The 23409-nt window shown below is 40.1% G+C and overlaps 1 protein-coding gene across 2 annotated transcripts in view; it reads left to right on the top strand.

Moving 5' to 3' along the window:
* LOC130476017 (transducin-like enhancer protein 1) overlaps nucleotides 1–23409 on the top strand; it is a 96893-nt gene that overhangs the window by 27480 nt on the left and 46004 nt on the right. Inside the window, exons 7-8 of one of the 2 annotated variants that reach the window (XM_056847819.1) lie at nucleotides 11681–11885; nucleotides 12646–12662. In XM_056847819.1, the coding sequence (XP_056703797.1) occupies nucleotides 11681–11885; nucleotides 12646–12662 (222 nt within the window). Of the gene's footprint in view, nucleotides 1–11680; nucleotides 11902–12645; nucleotides 12663–23409 lie in introns of both variants that reach the window. The other variant, XM_056847820.1, reaches the window with a different exon arrangement.

The raw sequence follows: 23409 nt of genomic DNA, 5'->3' as shown, positions 1-23409 counted from the left end.
TCCCCCCCACATCCAATCAACTGTTTTAAAAAAGAGTAATTAAGCCTCTTTCTCTACTGCTTTCACAACCCTTTTGCTTATCTCATAAATTCTTAATTTGAAAGTTCAGTTCCAAAGTTCACATAGTCTGTGTATATATTTGAAGGCATTAGCCACTGCAAGACAGCCTAACAGCTCCAGTTAACAGGCCTGTTTTCTTTTAAGAGATTTCATATGTACCTGCTGAACTTCTGAGTCAACATTCTGAACAATGAAAACAAAATTTTAATTAAAACCTTTAACATTAGACCAGTGAAGTTTGAATAGCACACTCTTCTGTTATGTCTGGCTGATCTTTCTTGGTAGTGTGAAACTCTAACCCAGGACAACAATGTTCCATGAAAAATCTCTTAAGCAAATTCATACAGTTGAATGCAAGTTGCACTGTCCCCCTATTATACAGATATATCACACTATTTCTTACTGTTCTTGTAATAGTATTCTCTTCTTCATTTGCATAATTTATTTATTTACTCTGGTAATTTCCGATTGTATAATTTTTTACTAGTAAACTCATTAATTCAATTAAACTAGCATATTGGATTGAAATAATTTGTATTGTTTCATTCAAAAAAATTCAGAATGTTATTTTGCCTGAGTTAGAATACTTGAGGTATTAAGAAGTTGTATATACTTCAGCACATAAATCACCTTTCAGCTCAACCAAACAAGATCAGCCTCATCCCTAATCTGAGGATTCTTGTATAGTTTTGACAATTCTATTATCGCCTGAAAAACAGTTGTGTGAGCTGCAAACTTCACTACCCCCACCAAGAAGTTTGATCCAATAAGATATTCTCTTCCCCTTTGTACATTTGTATACATCAATAATTATCCTGTGCTGCACAATAAGTTTCATGCTCTGACATATGCTTGATTTTGTTTGAAAGGGATTGTGTGCACTCTGGAAAATTGGAGTAGCATAAAATCGGGCTGACAATTCAGTGGACCTTTGCTCCCCTTCACTGAACATGCACTGTGTCAGCCTGTCTCCCCAGAGGGGAGGAGGCATCAGGAGCCTGTCTCTTCCTACAAGCAGCAGCTGCACAGAAAGTAAACGCAGCCCAGTTTGATAGCAGCTGTCAGTATTGTTCAGAGGGCCCAACTTAGTGTAAAGAACAATAGTGGAAGCCATGCTCTTAAACCGCAATGTCTTTCAAGCTAATAAAAGAAATAGCAATTTAACGGTTCAGGCCTCTATTGTGAGCATGAAATACTTCTTTTTAAAATGCAAATAGGCTGATGCATTCTCCAACATCAGAAACACAATCAAGTAGCCAATGGCTTAAAAGTCTTAAAGATATTTCTGAACCATAAAAGTAGGAGCAGCAAAGGAGGGGGGATGGGAGAGGAGACTGTATTTGAGAGGGATGTTAAGTGTATTCCTAGCAGGTACTCTGCAGATAGTTTCCTGTCTGTAGGTAGAATCTATATTCTTACTGATTCTCATTCTCCTCCCTCCCCCAAAAAGGCTATGATCTTTCATATTGGATGAGCACTAATTGTTTCTAATTTCTGCCAATTTTAATTGAGAGTTAGGTACTGAAGGCAAGGCAGAATTGGTGCTCCCATTTGGACTGAGAAGGGGAAGGAGCATGGCAGGGGGGTGGCACACCTCTAATTAGCAAAAATGAAAAATTGTTGAAATATAGGCATGTTTTGTAATAAAGCACACTGGTTCTGAAAGAAGCAAGCAAGTAAAATGTAAGGAGGAAATGGATATTGGAGGAAGGAACAAAGGCGTCTCTTTACCAAGGAAAAGCTGTAGGCAGGACATCTGTCTCTGTATATTGGTTCTAGCCAAACAGTACAATTATAGTGTTATGCAATTTGATAGTTACTGCTGTGCAAAGGATAACAAACAGTATGTATGAACAAGCAAAGAATGGGGAGAAAAAGTGCATGATCTAATTTGTGTGTAGACACTTCTGATCTCCATTTCTATGAAGCTTTAATAATGTGCCTTCAATTTTAGGTAAAATTATTTGAGAAAGTGAATTTGAAATATAATCATTTTAAAAATAAAATGAGATAGTCTATATCTAAATGGAATGGTATATTTTGCGCTGGAGTTGAGGAAATCCAGATTATGGCATGAAGGATTTAAATGGATTATCTTGGTAGAATTTGAGGGGATTGGAGAAGGAAGTTAAGCAACAGGCTGGAAAATTAAAAGTGTTCAGTTGGGCATGTTGGGAAATATAAAGGCAGTTATAATTAGTCTTCCATGATAACCAGTAAAATTGATAGACAAGATTGGTACAGAATAGAAGATTTAAAAAAAAAATTTAAAGGCAACATGGCACATTCACACGATATAGGCAACCTGTGAGGGTATTATAGTTTAGCTTGTTCATAGAGAGTTTAATACTTGATGGGTGTCTGGTTCCCCACCTTCCCTTCTGAGGTGTGCTCCTAATGGTTCTGTGACATGTATCTCTTGGGTTGACAGTGCTTGCGAGACAGATTGAGTTGTCAGCCTCCAAAGGGTCAGCCTCCGTCATTGCATGAGGTGATTGACTAAAGGATTAGCAAAATGCTGGATTATTTTTCCTCTTCTTGGCTGTGGTTGCCAGCTATCTTTGAGATTATAGTGTGTGAAGTTTAAGAGGATGAACTTAACCTCTTGAGAGTTTATTATGAGCATGTAGTTAATCTTTAGAAAGCCTATAAATAACAAGGTTATGTATTTTGTTGTAAAATTGAAAAATGGACGCAAAGAACATTTAATGCAAGCAGTAATATTAAAACGGCTTAGCTCTTCCGTTGGGTAGTTTCTGGGCACCTCAACTGTAGTGTATTCTGAGCCAAATGAGAGCACACTTTTTTAGGATGGGGGGGAATAATTTTTTTATTTCCTGTAAAGGTATATTATAGCGATCAAGATGTGTTGTGTTTAACTTCTTATGCGGTATCTTTTGTTGGCTAAAACTTGGAGTAAGATTTCAAATAATATTATTTTATTTTTTAGAGACCAAACTTCTGAAGCAGGCAGAACTCATATAGAAGAAGCCACTGCTGCCAAAAATTTAGCTTTAGCCAAAGTAATTCCAAAATCAGTATCCGCTAACAGGAAGACATAGAAGCAAGGGAAGCATCGGAAACTATCACCGGCTGTATCCAAAGATCTTTCAAAGGGGCGACCAACACACTATCAAAGAAAATGAGATAACCACTTGCACATAATCTATCCAAGTAGGGTACTCCACAAAATCTACCCACCAGAACAGTAAAGGGAAAAGTATCTAGCCTAGCCAAGAGAAAAGCCCTTTGATATTTGGGGACAGTCAGTCAATGAAAATAAGATGAAAGGGACAGGCAGAATTAAATTTGGGAAATATATTTTAAAATGCACTGATTTGGATGGCCCAGGCTAGCCTGATCTTATTAGACCTCAGAAGCGAAGCAGGGTCAGCCCTGGTTAGTACTTGGATGGGAGACCGCCAAAGAAGCCCAGGGTTGCTATGCAGAGGCAGGCAATGGCAAGCCACCTCTGTTAGTCTCTTGCTTTGAAAACCCTATTGGATCACCATAAATGGCACTTTTCACCACCACCATAACATCTTTCTTCCCTTTACCTACTTATAGGAGAGCATAACAAAGAAGTTTAGCTTTGCTTCCTTATGTTTAGGGATGTAAAAAGCAATAAAAATGTATCAAGATTGACCATCATTTAAACATTCAACCATTAACATGCTCACAGTCTGTCCAGTTCATGTACATATTCTTGCATATTTTCAGCTGCTACAGATTTTTTTTGTTTAGAATTAATATGTTAATGTGCTCCAGTGTCAGGTTTGTGCACATATGACTAACAGTAGGGAATGGCTAGGTAATCCTTCAGATGTTTTCCATGTCTCGGAAAACTGTCGGACATTTAGAGCAGTATATAAATAATAAAAAGATCCTTGTTGTTTAAACACTAATGTTGTGTGTCTCTACTTAGACTGGATAATGTGAGTGTAGAAAGAGCTAGATGTAAAAATTCCCCCAAACCTGTCAAAGTGCATTGTCAGGCAGATTTTGGACCAAAGCATAAACATAAGAGAAGTCAGAAAGCTGGAAAACTTGCCCTACATTGACTGTAGAGTTCCTACTTAGCCCCTTTATGGTATTTCCCAGTTTTCTTGATTGGTTGCCAGACTTGTGATATTGAGGCCAATCTTGTACCAATACTCTCCCAAGAATGTGTATATGTATTGGCTACTGCAGGTTTCCTACAATGAATTTGCTAACCATATTTTATGTAACATTGCTTTGTATCTAGAAACAAAAGTGTTATTATTATTATTATTATTTGCTCAGAAATGAAATTAAAAAGACAATTCTAATAATTAATCTTTGAGCTACTCCAGATTGTCTTAATGAAAAACATTCTAGTTTTGATTGATGCTATACATGTACTTCTTTAGTTGTGGGACTTTAATAACTAGGCTTTATTATCATGTCTTAATTTCCGCTTTAATAATTGCTACATTGTGCCAGGTTAGATTGTATCTGTTGTCTGACCTCTGCTAAAGAGGTGGACATATTAATAATGATTGGTTTTATCTGCTTATGCTTTGAAGCATCTTGATGCATCTCGCTGGTCATCTTTGCTAATACTTTGGGTTTCCATTAAGGGTGGTAGCATTTAAAGATCATAAATATAAGAATTAACAACAAAATTAGTAAGAAGTAAATTTATCACCACTGCAGGATATTAAGATGACCACCTCCTTTTCTTGACAGTGCACCTGGGAAAAGAACTAGTCTTCCTTTTGTGTAAATATAGTAAATTCCTTAACTGATCTGGAGTCAACTAGACTCCAAAGCAAGTCATAGAAATAATAAAAACAATCCTTGGGGTTGCATTGAGCATGCCACCATCTGCAAAGGGGGAAAAAGGTCAACCCTTTATTACAGAGTTCCTCAAATGGATCTGGGCCCCCCAAAGGGGAGGGGTCCAAAAGAGTACTCCAGAGCACTTGTGAATACTTTGCTAGGACAGAGCTTAAACCCACATGGCTAACATGAATATGGAACCCTGTTGGTTTTCTAAGAAGAGGGGCAGGAACATTCTGCCACAGGAAAAGGATATGGAAACACCTTATACTTCTTTTAAAGAATGGGAGCCACTACCACCTAGCTTCCAGAACATTAACTAGAGAATGCACTGATATGTTTGCTGGGATTAAGTAGCTCAGCCCATTAAGCCGTTTATCTGACATGTATATGCCACCTATTCAATGTGGCTCACAAAATAAAGGAAGATAAAAATCATAAAAACATAACATCAAACCATTAAAAACCCAGCCAAAAAGAACTCAGAGCATAAAACATCTGGCAACATTGTCTTCACAATAGCTGCTAGGCTAGAAGCAAACTAAAAGCAGAACTTCAAAAACGTTAAAGGCCTGGGTAGAGAGAAATGTGTTGCTCTGATGCCTAAAATATAATAAAGTAGGTGCCAGGTGAGCCTCAAGGGGGAGGGCATTGCATATGTGAGGTGTCACCTTTCTCTGGTTACCACTCACCTCACCTTTGCTGGTGGGGACACATAGCAAGGTTCCTGAGGAAGATCTCAACTTGTGGGCTGGATAGTACCAGAGGATGCAGTTCTTCAAATACCCCAACCCATTAAGGGCCATTAAGTTAAGAACTGGCACTTTGAATTCTGCCCTGAAACAGCAAGTGCAGATCTTTCAGCCAAGGAATGATATGATCCATATATTTAGCCTTGTTGCTACATCATGGACCAGCTGGAAGTTTCTGTACAGTTTTCAGAGGCAGTCCCACATAAAGTATGTTACAGTAATCTAACCTGGATGTGATCCGAGTGTGGATCACCATGGCCAGATCATGTTTTTTGATGCATAGCTGTTGCTGGAGTATCACCTGAGGCTGAGAGAAGGTACTGTGACATGGAGTAGACTTGACCTATGTTTTCTAATGTATATGGTTTCACCATTGAGATGGAGAAACACTGCTCTCTGCCATGCCTAATGGTGATTTTCAGTTTATTGCCAGAAGTTCAGGATTCCTGTGACACTGGTCTATGTCTGTTTCTATGAGTAGCTGTGGAAGTTTGTCCAGATCCTTTCCCATACCTGTTCACTCAGCCTTTGATTACAAATTACTGTGAACAAGTGCTGCTGCCAGCAAAAATTCCCTTTCAACCATGGGTGAGATTGATTAGAACTTGGGTTAGGGCCTTTGAATTTTGGCCCTCTACAATCACATTCACTCTGAGACTTGACCTTATAGCCATGTGCAGAAAATATGACCTTTTTACTTAACCTTGCTTTTAAAGTGTAGCTGATGCAGTTCTCAATGTATTATTGTTTTGAGGAACTAAAAAGCTTTCCATGCATGCACTTGAAAGAGGGCCATTTGATGCATGTTGGATATTGATTATGGAGGAGAACTGCTGATGTAGTAAATATTTCCCTTTGGCACTAAAGGAATAGGACAGCACCAAAGATACTCAGGAGAAAATGTTTAATATTAATATATTTTTCCAGGTCAGTTTGACCCTACTTTTTGATTAAGGGTCATGATCACTACCGTGACCCCCCTAAATAAACTTTCCAGCTGTGGTTTGAACCAGCTGAAGTTTCCTGATATTGTTCAGCACATTACCAAATATAGTGTAGGATATCTGTGCAGTCTGGGTACTACCAAGATATATGTGAATTTAGACGCATCTGTCTTTTCCAGGAATGACTTCAGCTAGTGAACCAGACTAAGCTGGTGTTCCTGGCTACCCCCACAGTCTATTTTTCAAGCAGCAGAGCTCCTCTTACAGTTTCATAAAGATGTTAAATAGTATGGGAGACAAGAAAGGATATTACTCCTTTGAACACCTAGCTCATGTAAGGTAAATTAGATACTAGATTATAGTTGTGCAGATCTGAGGAGATACAAAGTTGTTTCTTTCAAAAAAATCTTATGGTTTCTGATCTCTCCTATAGTAAGGGCCAACGTACTCCAATGTTTTGAGTTATCCTTTCTTTGCCAGGTTTTTCATGTACTGGCCCACACCTCTCCAAATAGCCTGACAATATTGTCAGGTTGCACAACTTGTAGAGTATTAATAGGAACATGATGAGCAGAAAACTCAAGAAAAACATTCAGATTACCATGTGAAGTCTAAGTTAGGTCAGATAAGATCAATTTTATCTGTAAAGTGCTTTGCAAATAGGTCACAGCAAGTTTCCAAGAGATCACCAATTCCTGTTGAGGCTCATCATTTAACAGGCCCTGTTAAATATTGTTTTTCAGCACTAAGTGGATGCAACGGTAGGGAAAAGTTACATTTCTTTGTCACTGTCACCACAGAATAGGATCTGAAATATGCTGTAGTCAAGGTTTGATCAACTTCAGCATAAATTTTCTTCCTATGGTATTCTAGCCATTGTTCCTAGCTCCTCAGTAAATCAAGGCACTCACTAGCTGCTTGAGAGCAATCATGTTCATTATATGTGCAGTGCCTTCATTTAAGATATCATCTAGGTCTTTGACAGGTCTACCAGTTTATCAGATGGCAATTCCTGCAGAGCCACCAGAAAATCAATTGAATCTGTCAACCCCCAGAAATGGACTGTTCTACTAGGTCCCCCAGCATTGGAGTGTCTTCAGTTGTTTAATCTTTACTAAGCTGATACATGCATGATGGTGGAATTATTAAAAGCTCTTGTACCTCATGAGAATCCCATGAGCTCCCAATTCAATAGATAAACTCAAAGCTGAAGGACAGCGAGTCAAAACACCTGGCAAAGGAGGTAGGATGCTGCTAGATGGTGGCCTTTGCCTGTTCACTGTCCTGCTTCTTCTTCATAATAGCTGTCTTTCCATTTCGTTCTTTATTGTGGTGAACGTACAATACTGCACCTGTCTTGAAGACTCTGACTTTAATGGCATAGACTCTTGAACAAAGTAGGCCAGCATATTTGATTCTTAGTTTTCATGTATTATTTTTCTTGTTTCAGCATGGTTCTTACTATCCCAACCTTGAGAACAGAATAAATCCAAGAACAAGCAGAACACAGGTTGAAAAAAATATTCTTTGGGAAAGTGTCATTTTCAGCTCAGAAGTGTCTTACATCATGCATTCAGAGGAATTGAATTAGATGGTCTAATAATAAAGTCATGTTCAGTTCACATAATTGGTTTTATATAAGATAGCCACACCTAGTACTCCTGAAGCTTTTATATTTTTGTTGCTGGGAGATTATCTAATCTCTTCTGAAAATGGTTTAAGAATCTTAGAAATTGTATTTTATCTTTTAAATTAAAATAGATAGGATATGGGCTGACGTGTATGCTTTTTATTTCTAATTTCACTGACATATGCCAGCATTTTTGTATCACTGTAATTTCTTTTTTATTTAATTATTTCAAGAATGATTAGGCTGGTTTTAAATAAAAAATCTTAAAAAGATAAACTTTTGAGTGATTTTTGGTTGGGATACAAGTTTTTCAATTGACACTGAAATAAACTTCTCACCTCTCTTCAGTCTGTCAATAGTCACAATTTTGTAAAAGTGAACTACAAACTAAATTTGACTTGGTCTTCCACAAATTTGTTGCCTTTTTTTGAGCCATTGTTCAGTGATGCAAATGTTAGTTGTATGCACAGCTTCTTCAGTCTTGATGGTAGCTCAGCTTTGACAGGGTAGATCAGTGTTTTAAAATTCCTCCCCAGTAATAGTTGAAATACTATACTAAGCTATATTTTAAATGCTTCATTTTCTGGTGGTTGACTGGATTCTTTATGAGAAGGAAAAGCAACATATCTTCTCACTGTGCCTATATGTTTGGTTGTGACTAAACAGTTACTGCCGATGTAGAAGAAATCTATAAACCTTTGCACACACATAGATGGCTACACCATTGTAGCTCTAGCACCCCTGCACAGGTTTTGTGTATAATCCTTCCCATCTATCTTTTTATGTAGATTTGAATGGATGTTACTCACTGTGCTACCATGTACAATTTTCTTCTTTATGCCACTAGTAATGTGTAATGCTACTATTGCATGTGAAAAAACGAACTAGGAGAATAGACAGATGACATCCCAGTTGTGATACAGATTTTTATTTTTACTACTTGGCTTCTGCATGTGAACAAGAACACAGTCAGCAATTTACCTTCTAAGTTTCTTCATAGAAGGAAAATAATGTGCATTATCTTCTAAGGTGCACATGCACCATTTCAGATTTTGCTTCTGAGCCTAGGCCTAGCTTTCTAAAAAGAATGTCTAGCTTTTAATTAAGTACTAATGAGCACACCTAGGATACTGTGATAAAACCAAGTACTTTGCTATTACAGAATCTTCAGAAATGGGCAGGTGTTAATTATTTGAAGTAGCATGTTGTAGTAATGGTATAATGTAATGGTTGCTGTGAATCATATAAAAGGATGAGTATGCACATGTTTTCTTCTGAGGATAGCTTACATCTCATTTATATGGTAACTTCAGCCAGGATCCAGACAGCCCCACTGAGCAGCAGATAGTGTTTCTGGTTATGGTGTATGTACGTGTGTGTACGCATGCTGATCTTACTTTCCAAGCCAGTCCCTTTTTGTGCTGCTTTGAATTTTATTCTTGTCAGTCTCCCAACTTGGGGTAAGGTGTGGGGGGGGAGTCAAGGTTAATATAGGCTGGAAAAGTACACATGAAGCTGCCTTCTGTTGAATCAGAGCAGTGGTCCGTCAAGGTCAATAGTATTCAGACTGGCAGTGGCTTGTTAGGGTGTCAAGTAGAGGTCTTTCATATCACCTACGATCTGAGATACCAGGGATTGAACCTGGGACCTTCTACATGCAAAGCAGATGCTCTATCACTAATTCACAGCCCTTTGCACCACTGTGCATGTGGAACACTGCAAACTGTTCTTTTGATCTCACCCATTGCAAATAGTACTGAAGGTTACCAAAATCATAGCTGTTGATTCACACATCATATTGCCCAAGTAGTGACATGGCTTTTCAGGAGGTTATAGGAGAGGTGGTCTTGTCCTGGGTGCAATGATGTGCTTGACTGTTTTGGAACATAGGCCACTATTCAGAAAAGTTCTGAATGCAATTAGTGCTTCCTCAGCCATAGTTTAAACATGTTTGTAATGAGTTGTGGCCTTGTACCCATTATGTCCTACTTTCCAGGTATTCCCTTAATGAGTTACTTATGCCAGCACATGGATCTGAATTTGGATGAAAGGGAGTAGATGTCATTGATACAGAACTGCGTGTAGTTTTTGCCCTGTTGTTTAGACAGTTTCTTTTAGCTTATGAAAACAGGGACATATGCTTTATAAGAAACAACTGCAGGGAGCTTGCTTGCTTCCTTCCTCTGCCAGGGAAAAAATCCTCTGCTTAAAATTTCTCTCTTCTTTTGGTCAGAAGTCCAATGGCTTTTCAGTAACTTTGTCTTGGGATTTGTTGTTGTTTTTAATTTAGTCTGTAAGTCACCTTGATTGAAAGGCAGGATAAATCTTCCAATTAAATATATCTAAGTTGTTGTATTCCTTTTTACACCTATAGTTTAATTAAGTAAAATGTGCATCAGATGGCATCCAACCAACTCATAACAGAATTCTCAAGAAGGGTCCTTGCCACTGGGCCCCTGAAAAATTGTCCTGAATGAACAATATCAGATATGGCACAGGGGCCATAGTGAGAAGGCGGCATCAGTGGAAATTCACCCCTTCCCAAAAGTGTGAGAATTTTTGCTCAGTAGGAGTGCTGGTGCAAGAACAGGAAGAGGCAAATTCCGCAGTCCCCAAATTCCCTGAAAAGCTGCTTCTGATCACCAGAAGGTCTTTGGGAGTGATGTGGGATTCAAGTAAGGGAACAAACTTAACTAGGATTTCTGGTTGGTGGAAATAAGATTTATTTACTCTGTGGTCTTTAATTTAGAGGATAGCCATGCAGTTTATGACATGAAGGCTTCCCTCCCCAGAGAAGCTTGATTAATGTATCATTATAATCACAGTAAATATTTCATACATATCAGCTGTTGGTGTGTGTCCTGTCAATGTTAAAGTAAGGCATGGATTTATGTGAGGGGGGGAAAGACTAGTGAAAACAGTGTTTATAAGTGACTCCCTCGTAGCACCTCAATGCTAACATGCAGCTTTTGGAGCACAAAGTTGTCTGTTGACTCTTTAGTGCTTAATATATTCCTAGCAAAAGAGACAGTGAAGCCTTATTTTTAGGTAGGACTCTTCAGTTAATCATTTTGTCTTTAATCAAAGCAGTTGTAAAAATAGGCTTTTGGGGGGTGGAGAGGTCTGAGTAAGCTGTAGTCTTGTCTGTACTAATTCTGTTAATATGGAAGTGGATTTGGAGAGCTGCCAGATGTCTTAAAGAGTCTAGACTGCACAAATCTCCAGTTAGTGGGACAGTGGATTTAAGTTGTATGGCTCAGCTCTGTAATACAAAGGAGGATCAATAATCTGAGGAAATATTCTGGCAGTTGTGAAATCTAGTATGGGGTGATTAGCTGGGGTAGGTTTTAAGTATAGGAAGTAGTATTTTGTTCTATTCGCTTTGAAAACAGTTCAGTTGGCTAACCGGTCCTTTTTTTCTTTTCTTTCCTCCCCTCAAACGGCTTGCTGTACGCGCTGCCTCTGCTTGGCTATTCCATCCCAAATAACAGCAGCAGCAGTTGCAGGCACAGCACCTCTCACATGGCCATGGACCTCCAGTGCCTCTAACCCCCCACCCATCAGGACTTCAGCCTCCTGGGATTCCGCCCCTTGGGAGCAGCGCTGGCCTTCTTGCCCTTTCAAGTGCTCTGGGTGGGCAATCTCACTTGGCAATAAAAGATGACAAGAAGCACCATGATGCAGACCACCACAGAGGTGAGAGGCATGGAAAGCCTGATTAGGACATTGTCAAATGAGTGTATGCACATTGCTTCAAGTTACAGGCATCTCTAAAGAAACTGAGCTCTGTAGAGCGAAAGCCAAGAACAAACTGATTGTCAAATGTTAAGACTAGTGTTCTGCATTTAAGCCACTGAAATAAAATTCAACTTGAATTTTTTTCAGTATTTGAGCTTGGAGATTGCTAATGGTGTCTCCTTCTTTTATGGAATGTAGGGCATTTTGACAGATGCTTAGGTGTAACCTCAATGGTCTGCACAATCTTGTTGAAAATTGTTAAACAGAATACATAGTAATGTTTTTTCTCTTTTTTAAAAATAAAATGTTTAATGGAAGTGGGATTGGGTGGGAAGGGTGGAAAAATTAAGAGTCAGATTTTGAGGCAAATGTGTTTGGAATGAGAGGCTTAGAGCTTTTACATCTGTTTTGTAGGTTTGTTTAGGACACTCTTAAATATTGGGCAAAATTGCACTTGAATAATTTTTGAAGAAAAAAAGTAATTTATTCTGTCATGGAAAGAACTAGGCTTTGTGTATGGTTAAACTGTAAATCATGTTTACAAAATGTAATTTTCAGGAAATCACTGTATTAGGAATGTGCAATGACTTATATAAATAAAAGCCATTTTAAAACTGTTCGCGGCTTGCGTTCTAATTTTTCCCCCCTTTTTATTTCTGTTCTTGCCTCTGTGTCTGAACGGGCATGTCTGTGCATTTCTTGGTTACTACGGGAACAGACAGAGATCCAGGCACAGTAAGTACCTATATTCCTGCTAACGTTAACATTTTCAATTACTACCATAGCTGATAGCCCAAATACGCACATTTCCTTCCCTGTAGGCTTACTTTCCACTTCTCTTCTAGTTTAGAATGAACATGGTGTTTTTCTGTTTGAATAATGCAGTACTTCGTTGGAATAATTAAAATGAATATTTTTTATGTTAAACAGCTTTTGTAGCTCTTATGATAAAATCCCTGAAAAATAATCTGGTTTTGGATAGTAGCTGCTCAAGCCTGCATTAATTGCCTTACATATATTTGTGTACTTAGAAAACAGGTGAGATGAAATAAATCGCACATTAGCAATCACCAGGGATTTGCAGCTTCTCATAATTTTGTTGTCAAATACACACGTCTTAAGTATGTGATTATGTATCACACATTTTCCATCTAATTTGCCTTGATTGATTGATTTACCTTCTTAGGCAGAACTTTAATATATTAATATAGAAAATGTTTGATCTCCCTTGCTACAGTTATTGTGATTTTTCTGTGTGGTGTCGGTGTGTATGTGGGCAAGTATAAAAGCTCAATTTCTTTAAACTTCCTCTAAAGCAGTAATCTGGTAAATCCCCCCTTGATGTCACCATGTACACTTCCATTTGATTCCTGAGGCAACATTTTTGATAACAGAAGTTCAGCATGAGTCTTTGTCCCCACATGCTCCCAGTTTGGAGAACAACATGTCTCGGGCTTTAATATAATGAATACCAGAATATATAGTAGTGTTATGTATTGCTTTAAATTATATTTGAGGTTACCCTTGTAATTGGATGTCTCAGAGTCTTTTCATATACATAACTCATTTTTGAGATGTGAAATTAATTTTCTGACCTCCCTTGTAATTTGTTAGCAGATATCTCATTCCTACAATGTAGGAGAAAGCACACCAGGGTTTTAGAAGCACAATTTCTATTGGTTTGGCCAGCAGTCTTTAAATTTTGATACATTGGCTGTTGCCTCACCGTTTTTGCAGCTGTGACTTCTAGTTACTACCAAATTTTGTAGGGTATATAAAGTAATCAGGTAGCAATAACTACATTTGCTCTAGAGGCTGCCTAAAGCTTTAAAGTTGTTCCAAGCCTTTGGGCTAGCATAAGTGCTGGATCTTTGCATACATTATCCATAGTAGTAGGACTGGTATGATAGTTTTTGCTGCCATTTCATGCTGTGACTATATGTGGGTAGGGTGTATCCCTTTGCCACCTGTGACATTGCAAATATAGAAAAGAGCAAGAGTCCAGTAGCACCTTAAAGACTAACAAAAATATTTTCTGGCAGGGTATGAGCTTTCGTGAGCCACAGCTCACTTCTTCAGATACCCGGTATCTGAAGAAGTGAGCTGTGGCTCACGAAAGCTCATACCCTGCCAGAAAATATTTTTGTTAGTCTTTAAGGTGCTACTGGACTCTTGCTCTTTTCTACTACTGCAGACAGACTAACACGGCTACCCACTGTGAATTGCAAATATAATTAACCTTAAGAATGAGACATGCTAAAAGCAGCATGGTAAATGCTCTTTGAACTGTGCTGCCACAAGTAACTGCTTCCTGCTAAATATTATTACATATTGATTATATAACACCAACAATACTCATAGTACTTTAAGAAGTAATGAACCTAGTGTTGTATGGCTGATCTGGTCAAGCACAGTGTCAAAAGAAGCCCTCTCTAACTTCTGTTGCTTGCAGTAATATGCTTGCTTCTGCTTGTCTATACTTCATGGAACTTTAGGACCTGAGTGTTTGTAATGTTATCCTCCAATTCCCCTTCCCATTTTCACTGGTTTCCTCCATGAGCTGTCATATTGCACAAGACCATAATAATTTGAAAGGGGACCACACCTCTTAACTGCTAAGTCACATCCTCAAAGATACTATGCCATAAATATTCAGCTGAGGTTACATATTACACTTTGGAGCAGGGAAAGAGGACGATATCCCCATTCTAAAAGCTTGAAACGATTTGACTTGCTTATGAAGGTGCTCTTTGAATGAAATGTCTCATTAGCCAGAATTAACACAAAAATATAGACTTCAGGCAATAGCTACAACTCTCTTAACTTATGGGAAGACATTAAGGCTTTCTTAACCTTGTGAATTTATGTTTTCTCCAATTCCCCTCCCCCACATTCTGGTATGTATATAATAGTGTAATGAGTTGGATCCAAAGAACACTGAATATTAGCCAGACAGCAAGTTAGTATCAGACTAGCCAGTATGAAGTAATAGTTAAGAGAATCAGACTGGGACCTCAGAGACTCAGATTCAAATCCCCACTCTGCTGTGGAAGCTCATTGGGTGATCTCTGGCCAGTCAAACAATCAGCCTAACCTACCTCACAGGGTTGTTATGAGGATAAAATGGAGGAGATAAATGTAAGCTTGTTTGGGTTCCCATTGGAGAGAAAGGAAGAGTATAAATGAAGCAAATAAATTTAGGAATTGAGAGACCAAGGTTAAAATCCCCATTCAGCCAAGAAACTCTCTAGATGATTTTGGGCCTGTCACTCTCTTACACCTCCTAGCCTTCCTTGTGAAGGTAGTGAATGATACAATGGGGCAATCTATGTATGCCACTGTGAACTTTTTGGAGGGTGGGATGGAATAAAATCATATGTATAATAGTATTCTGCAAATGTTTTCTGCAGCACTAGCTGAAGTAAGTGCAGTGACATAATAGGCTCTGTAGTAGTTCTCTTTCATGCACAAGAGTATGCACAGCTGGAAGGAAATATTGGCCTCTTCCTCAATGCTGTAGTGCAGGGGTGGTGAACCTTTTTCCTGCCAAGGGCCATTTGCACATTTATACCATCATTTGGGGGCCATATCAGGTGTAGATCTCCCGGTGGGGGAGGGAGAGGCTAGGGTTGCCAGGTCTCCGGCCACCACCTGGAGGTTGGCAACCCCAGGGGAGGCCACGCAGGGAAGGCCTGGAGGGCTCCCCCGGTCCTCCTCCCTTCCCAGGCGGGAGGGCAGCCAGCGGTGGGCCCAAGGAAACGAGGCGCCAGGGAGGCGCAGCCCGCGGTCAATTGGCAAGGAAGGAAGGAAAACAGAGAAAGAGGAAAAGGGAGAGAGGGAGAAAGAAATGGAAAGAGGGGGAGAAAGAAAAGGATGGAGGGAGACAGACAAAGAAAGAGACAGAAAGAGAGGGAGAGAGAAAAGCCTTCTCCCAGCCCCATGCAACCTGGCCCCAGGCTCCATGCCCTCCCTGCCCCAGAGTCCACAAAAGGCCCCCTGAAGCCCTATCGGCTCCTGTGTGCATGCTGTGCCGCCAGGAGCCATGGGCCTCTTCCCCCCCCTCTCGCTGCTCAACAGCCGACAGGCAGCAAGAGGGGCTTACAGTGTGCCCCGGCATTCCTGCATGTTGCGGCTATAGGGGGCAACCTTGGGGGAAGCGTTCCTCCCCCTCCTCTCGCCAACCAACAGCCATCAGTCAGCAAGAGGAGGTCCAAAGGGCGCCACAGTCCCCCTGCAAGCCGTGGCCCCAGGAACACCCTCAGGAGGGCCCTCCATTCCACGCCTCCGCAGCAGGGCCCCGGAGCTCCTGGGGGCCACAAAAAATGTCCCCGGGGGCCGCATACGGCCCCCGGGCCTGAGGTTCCCCATCCCTGCTGTAGTGTGAGGTGAGATATAAAATGTCAATGAACAGAAGATAAGTAAAAATAACACCAAATGAATATTGATGGTATAATCCTTGTTTCAGAAGTGCACAAGAACTAGATTTGGTCTTACAATAACAGAAGCATGTACTGAACATTGTAATGCACAATTCACTTTATGCCATGAAGAACACAATCCAAGTTGGTTGCTTGGTTTGTATGTGTCACCTTATATTTTCCATTTTACTCTCAACCTTTTTTGAAACTAACACCCCTCTCTGCCTTACCTATATGTCATACTGATTTTTCAAAAATATGTATTTATTTGAATTTATAGCCCACCCTCATTGTTACTCAGAGCAGGTAACAATTAATGATAAGAATGTAATACAACCATAAAATCTCTCATAAAATTTAAAACAGTAAGCAATAAAACTCCACATATAAATAACAAGATGGCACTTTCAGTCATAGTAAGCACTGAAGGCACAGCAAGCAGTCGACATCCCCACAAGATAAAGCGACAGTGGGGGGAGGAGTAGGGAGGCCAGCACCAATGACCACCTGTGGTTGCCGTCAATAATAGACCTAGTGGAAAAATTCTGTCTTACAGGCCCTGTGGAACTCTTTAAGGTCCTGCAGGGCCCTGATGTTACTCAGAAGGGAATTCCACCAGGCCGTGGTATGACTGTTCTTGAAGAAGCCATCTTTAAATCCGATGGATCTTTCTAGCCACCACCTGGTTTTGAATCTATCGTAACTGGGTAAGGTAGTTGTTAGAGCAGTTGCTGAACAGCTGCAAAGATTTCTGGATGATATATCTGCCTTTAACCCATTCCATTTGGGTTTCCACCCTGGCCATGGGATGGAGACAGTTCTGGTCACCCTCACGAACAATTTCCGTAGACAGCTGGATTGAGGCAGGTAGGGGCTGCTGGTACTTTTAGATCTATCAGCAGCCTTTGACATGGTTGATCATGACCTGTTAGACCATCGCCTTGTTGACACCAGAATTTGGGGAGTAGCCCTTCAATGGTTGTGTTCCTTTCTCCAAGGTTTCTCCAAATCTTAATGCTTTCCAACTTACTGTTGTGTAATTACAATATCAATTTCTGCTTGGATCAATCATATTTGTGATTTTTTCCCTGCGTTAACACCAAATGGTGCTTTTTTTAGCAAAAACTTCAAGCAGTCACTACAGCTAGAACTGAGAGTTTTAATTTGCAATTCTTGATCAGTGTTCTGCAACACTATACAGTTCTGGAGAGAGCTTTCAATTTAAAATTCACTATAATGAGTAGGAACTATCTGCAAATAAAAGTGAAATGATGTGGCTTCCGATTGTTCCTGCGGCCTTGAAACCCCAAATCTAAGTTCATATACTGGTTTTGCGCACCATGTTTTCATTGTTTGGGGGTTGAGGTTTTGATTAGCTTTTTTTTTTGTTTTTACAGCTTTTCGGCTTTTGAGTTTTAATTTTGAGAACTACTTTATGCAGGACTGCTTATATTACAGGGCTTGGAGACTGCAAACTATAGACCTTGGGCATGAATCTTCTGAACCTTCAGATATACAAGTGAGCTAGCTTGGCACTAGCCCTGTACATATGACTCCTCTGCACACTGACTGAACATGTGCAGAAGGAGAGTGGGCTGCAGTGTGCTGGCCCCACCCCCTGCCTCCTTGTGATCACCAGCTCATGAGCATGGCACCTACAAAAGGAGAAGTGTCTGCATGTACATTCCCCTACCTGTGATCAGCAACTTTCAGAAAGCAGCATCTCCCATCATGGAGGGAAAGCATACACATGGGCACTTCACACCTTCCCACTGTGCAGATGATCATGTGGAGGCAAGCCTAGCTCATGCACTGAGCGGTTGTGGGTAGAGGGATACCATTTCCATAGGACTGCCACCAGTGTTAATGATTAGTTTAGTTCCAGCACATATTGTTTAACTTAAAGCACTTACGTACCACACAAGTTAAAAACACTTGAGACAGTTCCCAAAATCCAAAATATAATAAAAGTTGGAACAAATCAGGTTTATCAGCAAAAGTGGCAAACCATTAATCAGCAGCATGAAACAGCAATAGAAACAATTAAAAGCAGAATCAGCATAATACCCTTATATTGGAAGAGTTAAACATCTTCAGGTTAAAAATGCCTCATTGTGATGGAAGGAGCAGGGGGAAGATACCTTTCCTTGCTGGGAAAAGTCCTTTATGTGAAGGGTTCCCTGGAAAGGACCTAGTAATAGCTGTCACCACTCAGGGATCTCCTAAGAACATCTAGACTGGCCCACTAAAAAGGTTTCCTTCTAGTGCAGTACTAGACCAAAAAAGATATAACATGGTATAAACCCTGGAAAATACCTCATGGAAAACTAGTGCCAATGCAGTATAGCATGTAGGGAAGAGATTAAGAGAAATATCTCCAAGAAAAATACTGTACTGAAACTAAGCCCGCCAAAAGGTCTTTAATAAAAGGTTTATTGTAAGAGGAAAAAAAGAGGGGTGGTTGGATTCCAAAAGGGGTTGGAAAAGGGGATGGAACAAAAATCACAGGGAGGAAAGCACACAATATCACCGAACACAGACTTTCAAATAAAATTAGTAAAGTCTATCAGTTCAGCTAGTTACATGTTAGCTAGGTTGTTGTAGATTCTGCAGAGCATGTACAGAGTTTCGTGTAGTAACAAGGTGTCAGGAATCTTTAACCCCTACCCACTATCCCATGGGCTCTAGTTTTAAGCTGTTCTAAGAGTGACTAGCTCATCTAGCCAATCCAATGGAAAGCCCCATCTCTGATGTTACCAACATGATAGTTCCGCCTGCCAAGTCACTGTTGATGACTCTGAACTTCCATGGTAAACTGGTGGTCCCATCCAAACTGTTTTGTCCTTTGCCTAAAAAGATATGTTTAGCAAGGTGGACCTATGTGGAATGAGTGTGAATGGGTTATTTGAATGTAAACCTTAGGGGGTCCAGGATCCCAGATGCTCTAGGTGGCACACTTGAGCCACGTTAAAGTTTTTGGGCTTTCTATCACACTGGAGAACATTTTTTTTAAAAAAAAAAACTTAGCACTTCAATATCATGTTTGGCACCAGGGAAAGGGGAGGAGGGAGGGTGTTCTATTAACAAAGTGCCCAAACTGAAAAGGCCATATTCTTTGCGGGCTCCAACTTCATCTGAGATTGAGCCTGGTTTATACTTAGGTTTGCATGTTGTCTCCCCCCTCTCATGAACAGAGTAGAACGGAGAACTTCTGGATTTAGGAAACCTTTGATCTAACACCAATTCGTTGTGATGCCAACTTCAGACACCTTAACACACTGAGGTTCATTTCTTAACTACAAGCTGGGATTCTAAACCACAGTTTCACTCTGATATAGAATCATGTTTTGTGGTCAGGAAACCTCATTGTGTTACTGTGACTGAGTTTGAACCATGGAAGTCTTCAGTCTCAGCTCTGTGCAATGCTTCATGTTATGTTCCAGCTAAAGAATAAATGAGATGTTCTTTTAATGGATAAACTCCCATTTGTTCCTGATACCTAAGTACCTGTAGTATTACACTCTCCTCGTAACACAAGAGACATAGTTCCCCCCTCTTTTATATGCACAAAAAACCTCTGAGGTAGGTTAGACTGAGAGAGCATGTGACTAGCCCCTAGGAGTTTCATGACTGAGTGAGGTTTGAACTTTGGTCTCCCAAGTCCAACACTAGCAGTTACATTAAATATTACTTGGATTTTGCATGGAGTATCCTGTAGGATTAACTGCTTCTGGCGGTTATCTGTATGATTTTATGTGGTGTCAGTCTCTTGGCCTCATCCCTTTTTATGGTTTACTATGTTAGGTGTAAATTAGGGTTGTGCATATCAAGACACCCAAACTCAAAATAAACCCGAAATTAGCCATTTCGGTAATTTTCGGGCTTCAGGTTTACCAAATACCAAAACCTGGGGGAATGCCTGAAGCCGAATAGGCTATCCCTGAAAATTCAGCTTTTTTGGTTTTGGCTATTCACCTTTGCTCAGAGGCATGGCGCTATGCTTTCTCCCCCTTTTCTTTCTTTTTTTGACTGGTAAACCCGGTAATAAACCGAATACCAAAATTTATCAGTATGGGTATTCGGCTTGTTCCAAGTTTACCGGAAAAAAATCAGGCCCAATAATCCCGAACCCAAAATTTGCCGATTTGTTCTTTGCACGACCCTAGTGTAAATGGATGAAACACAGTGGCTTAAATCCCAGCCTGCTGAGGTAAATGATGATATCAAACAGACTTGCTGTTTTGATGCTAACTTCCAGCAGTCAAAACATCCATTGTTTAGCTCTCCAATATAACTTCAGCAAATCTGGATTGGTAGCTAATCGACTAAAACCAATAATCTTTTTCAAAATATTTGTTCCAAATCATTTTGTGTGATTCAGCTGCTAATATAATAAATCCAACTATCTCTTATCAAAACATCCCTTTTAAAAATCTTAGCATTGTAGGTACGCAACATGTACGATTATGTGAATGTCAAGGAAGATGATGTAATCTGAAACAACGCCATGCATGAAGGATGCACATATTAATCATACTATAGTAGTGATGGCGAACCTTTTAGAGACCGAGTGCCCAAACTGCAACCCAAAACCCACTTATTTATCGCAAAGTGCCAACATGGCAATTTAACCTGAATACTGATGTTTCCTCCCAGCTCGGCGGGGGGGGGGGGGGCGGCGGCGCAGGGAGTCCAGGGAAGGGGGGGGCTTTGAACGGCTCCATGCTCCCTTCAAAGCCCCCCTCCACGTGTGCCCACAGAGAGGGCTCAGCGTGCCGGACTTGGCACTCGTGCCATAGGTTCACCAACACGGTACTATGGGAAGCAGAATTTTGATAGGTTTAACACAGTTTCATTTTTAAATCTCTTGTGTGTAAGAAGCTGCCACAATTCCAGTAGTACACACAGTCGTATTTGCTAAATGGATTAAATGGAATGCAGTCTGATTTTTTTTAACCAATTGCTATGGTAGAATGAATTGGAAAACCCCTACTCATGAGAAGAGGGATGCAGCAATGTGCTACCTCTCTTCATAGGCAGTAAGGAAAATATCTAAAAGCAATGGAATTAGGAAGTTCTTTTGGAGTTAGCAAGGCACACTAGTAGAAAGGTAATGTCATTGGAAAAACAGCTTTATTTCTTAGCCTGCCTGCTAAGGCAGGACTAACAGGTCACATAAGCATCGTAAAGGCTGGGCTAGGAGTGGGGCTGTTCTCTCAGGTTCAAATAAAGGTCTTATGAAGGTGAATCAGCTGCAGTATAGATACAGTTGTAAGTTGCTACACTTGGTAGCTGTTTCTCAAATGCTAAACATTTCACCATATAAAACAGGACTTTCAGTACCAGCACAAATTTCTGCTCACTGCAGTTACTTGCCATTGAATAGTTCATCAGTCCTCATGAGGTGGATACATGAAAACTTATTACAAGGAGACAAATGCTTAAGGATTCCACCAGTTGCCTGCATGCACTTGTCCCAAAGTATATATCACACAAATTTTACCCATGACACTTTTTAACTAATTTTTTCATGATGTCATCTGTAGGGATAAGCAGTCACATCACCTGTGAAAAGTCCAACCCAAACAATGTCTACTATATAATATCGCTAATCCAGATGCAAAAAATTTCAACAGTAACGCATGGAAACATTTATTTTGGGGGGTGCTATGGCTGTCTGGTTTCAGTTTAACAAGTAATGGCAAGAGGAATTGGGGAGAGTGACTGCAGATCAGTGCTGGACTGGGATGTCATCCAACCAGTCCAGTTAGTAGATTTTCCCTTAGAACATTCTCATTGCTGTAATTGTCATTGCCTACAACTATATTAATGGTGAACAAACCTGGGTAGGGCATTCTTGAATCTATGTAAAGATGCCATCTTATATAGGGGACCCAGTTATCTGGGGTTGCAGCTGCTAGGCGCAGTGGCAAATGTTTTGCTTGGCAGGCAGCAGGGCCACACGAGGGAAATAAAGACCCAGTCTTTTCCGTTGTCTTTTTGGTCAGAAAGCAGTACACCTCATCAGCAAACAAATTAGGCTGAATCCCAATTTCCCCTTGTGCTAGAGCTCTTGCACAAGTAGAAATGCAAGAAAAAGACTGGTAGCTGCTTGTGCTATGTCAAACTTATCACCACTTGCGTTTCTGGTTGTGCAAGTTCTTGTGCAATCAGTTTCTGGGCACTATATTATATAAGGAGGAAAGCATTAGGTGTTGCACAAGAGGAATTGTGCTAAGTCTATTTATATTTTTGCTGATCCAAGCCATAGATTGTACCTTCTGATGGGTAGGAATCTAGACTAAAGGTGAGACAAGAAGCTCGAGCCTCCCCCATCCCTCATAATGGGCAATATGCCTGCTTTTCAGAATGGAGGCAAAATGTCTTCGGTTTTGCCCTTTCTTGATCGTGTGTGTGTGTGTATGATACACACGCCTTTCCTCTTGCTCGCCATATATGACATCTAATTATTAAGAATCCATGATCTTTCTGTGGATTTCATTTTAATTAAAAGAAGATAGGGTGGGTGGACCCCATATGAGTTTTTAGGCTGAACAGATCCTCTGTCAAGGAAATGACAACTTAGATCCTCAGTTCCTCATTAAATGTTCTTGAATATTTCAGTCATGTGGCTGATTTACGGAATCAGCAGTTAACACTGCTGGTTAAACTGTATTATTTTAACTGGCTTGCTACAATAAAGATCATATTGCATGAGCTTTTGTAGATTACTTATAGCCCCGTGGAAATAGCTGGCACTTCTTCACTGACCATTTTTATTATTTTCAGTTTTTGCCTGTCCGAGTATGGGGAGTGTGTTGCAGTGGCATGTGGTTACTGATGGTCACTGAAGAGCCATGTTAATTTATCTCTTGATTTTTGAAAAAGCTTAGTTTGAAAATATCAGGCGTAATAGAAGCCTATTCAATCTGATAGTTTTCTTTGATTATTAAGGGAGGAATTAGAGCTCTTACAAGTCAGAACGGAGTACTTTAGGGTGAAGATACTTTGTCATTAAACAGAAATAGTAATTGCTTTTTTCTTCATTATCTGTTGAAAAATTG

The sequence above is a fragment of the Euleptes europaea genome, chromosome 4 (genome assembly GCF_029931775.1).
Source record: "Euleptes europaea isolate rEulEur1 chromosome 4, rEulEur1.hap1, whole genome shotgun sequence".
Taxonomy (NCBI): domain Eukaryota; kingdom Metazoa; phylum Chordata; class Lepidosauria; order Squamata; family Sphaerodactylidae; genus Euleptes; species Euleptes europaea.
The sequence above is the reverse complement of the archived record's forward strand: the minus strand, read 5'-3'. Positions and strand labels throughout refer to the sequence as shown.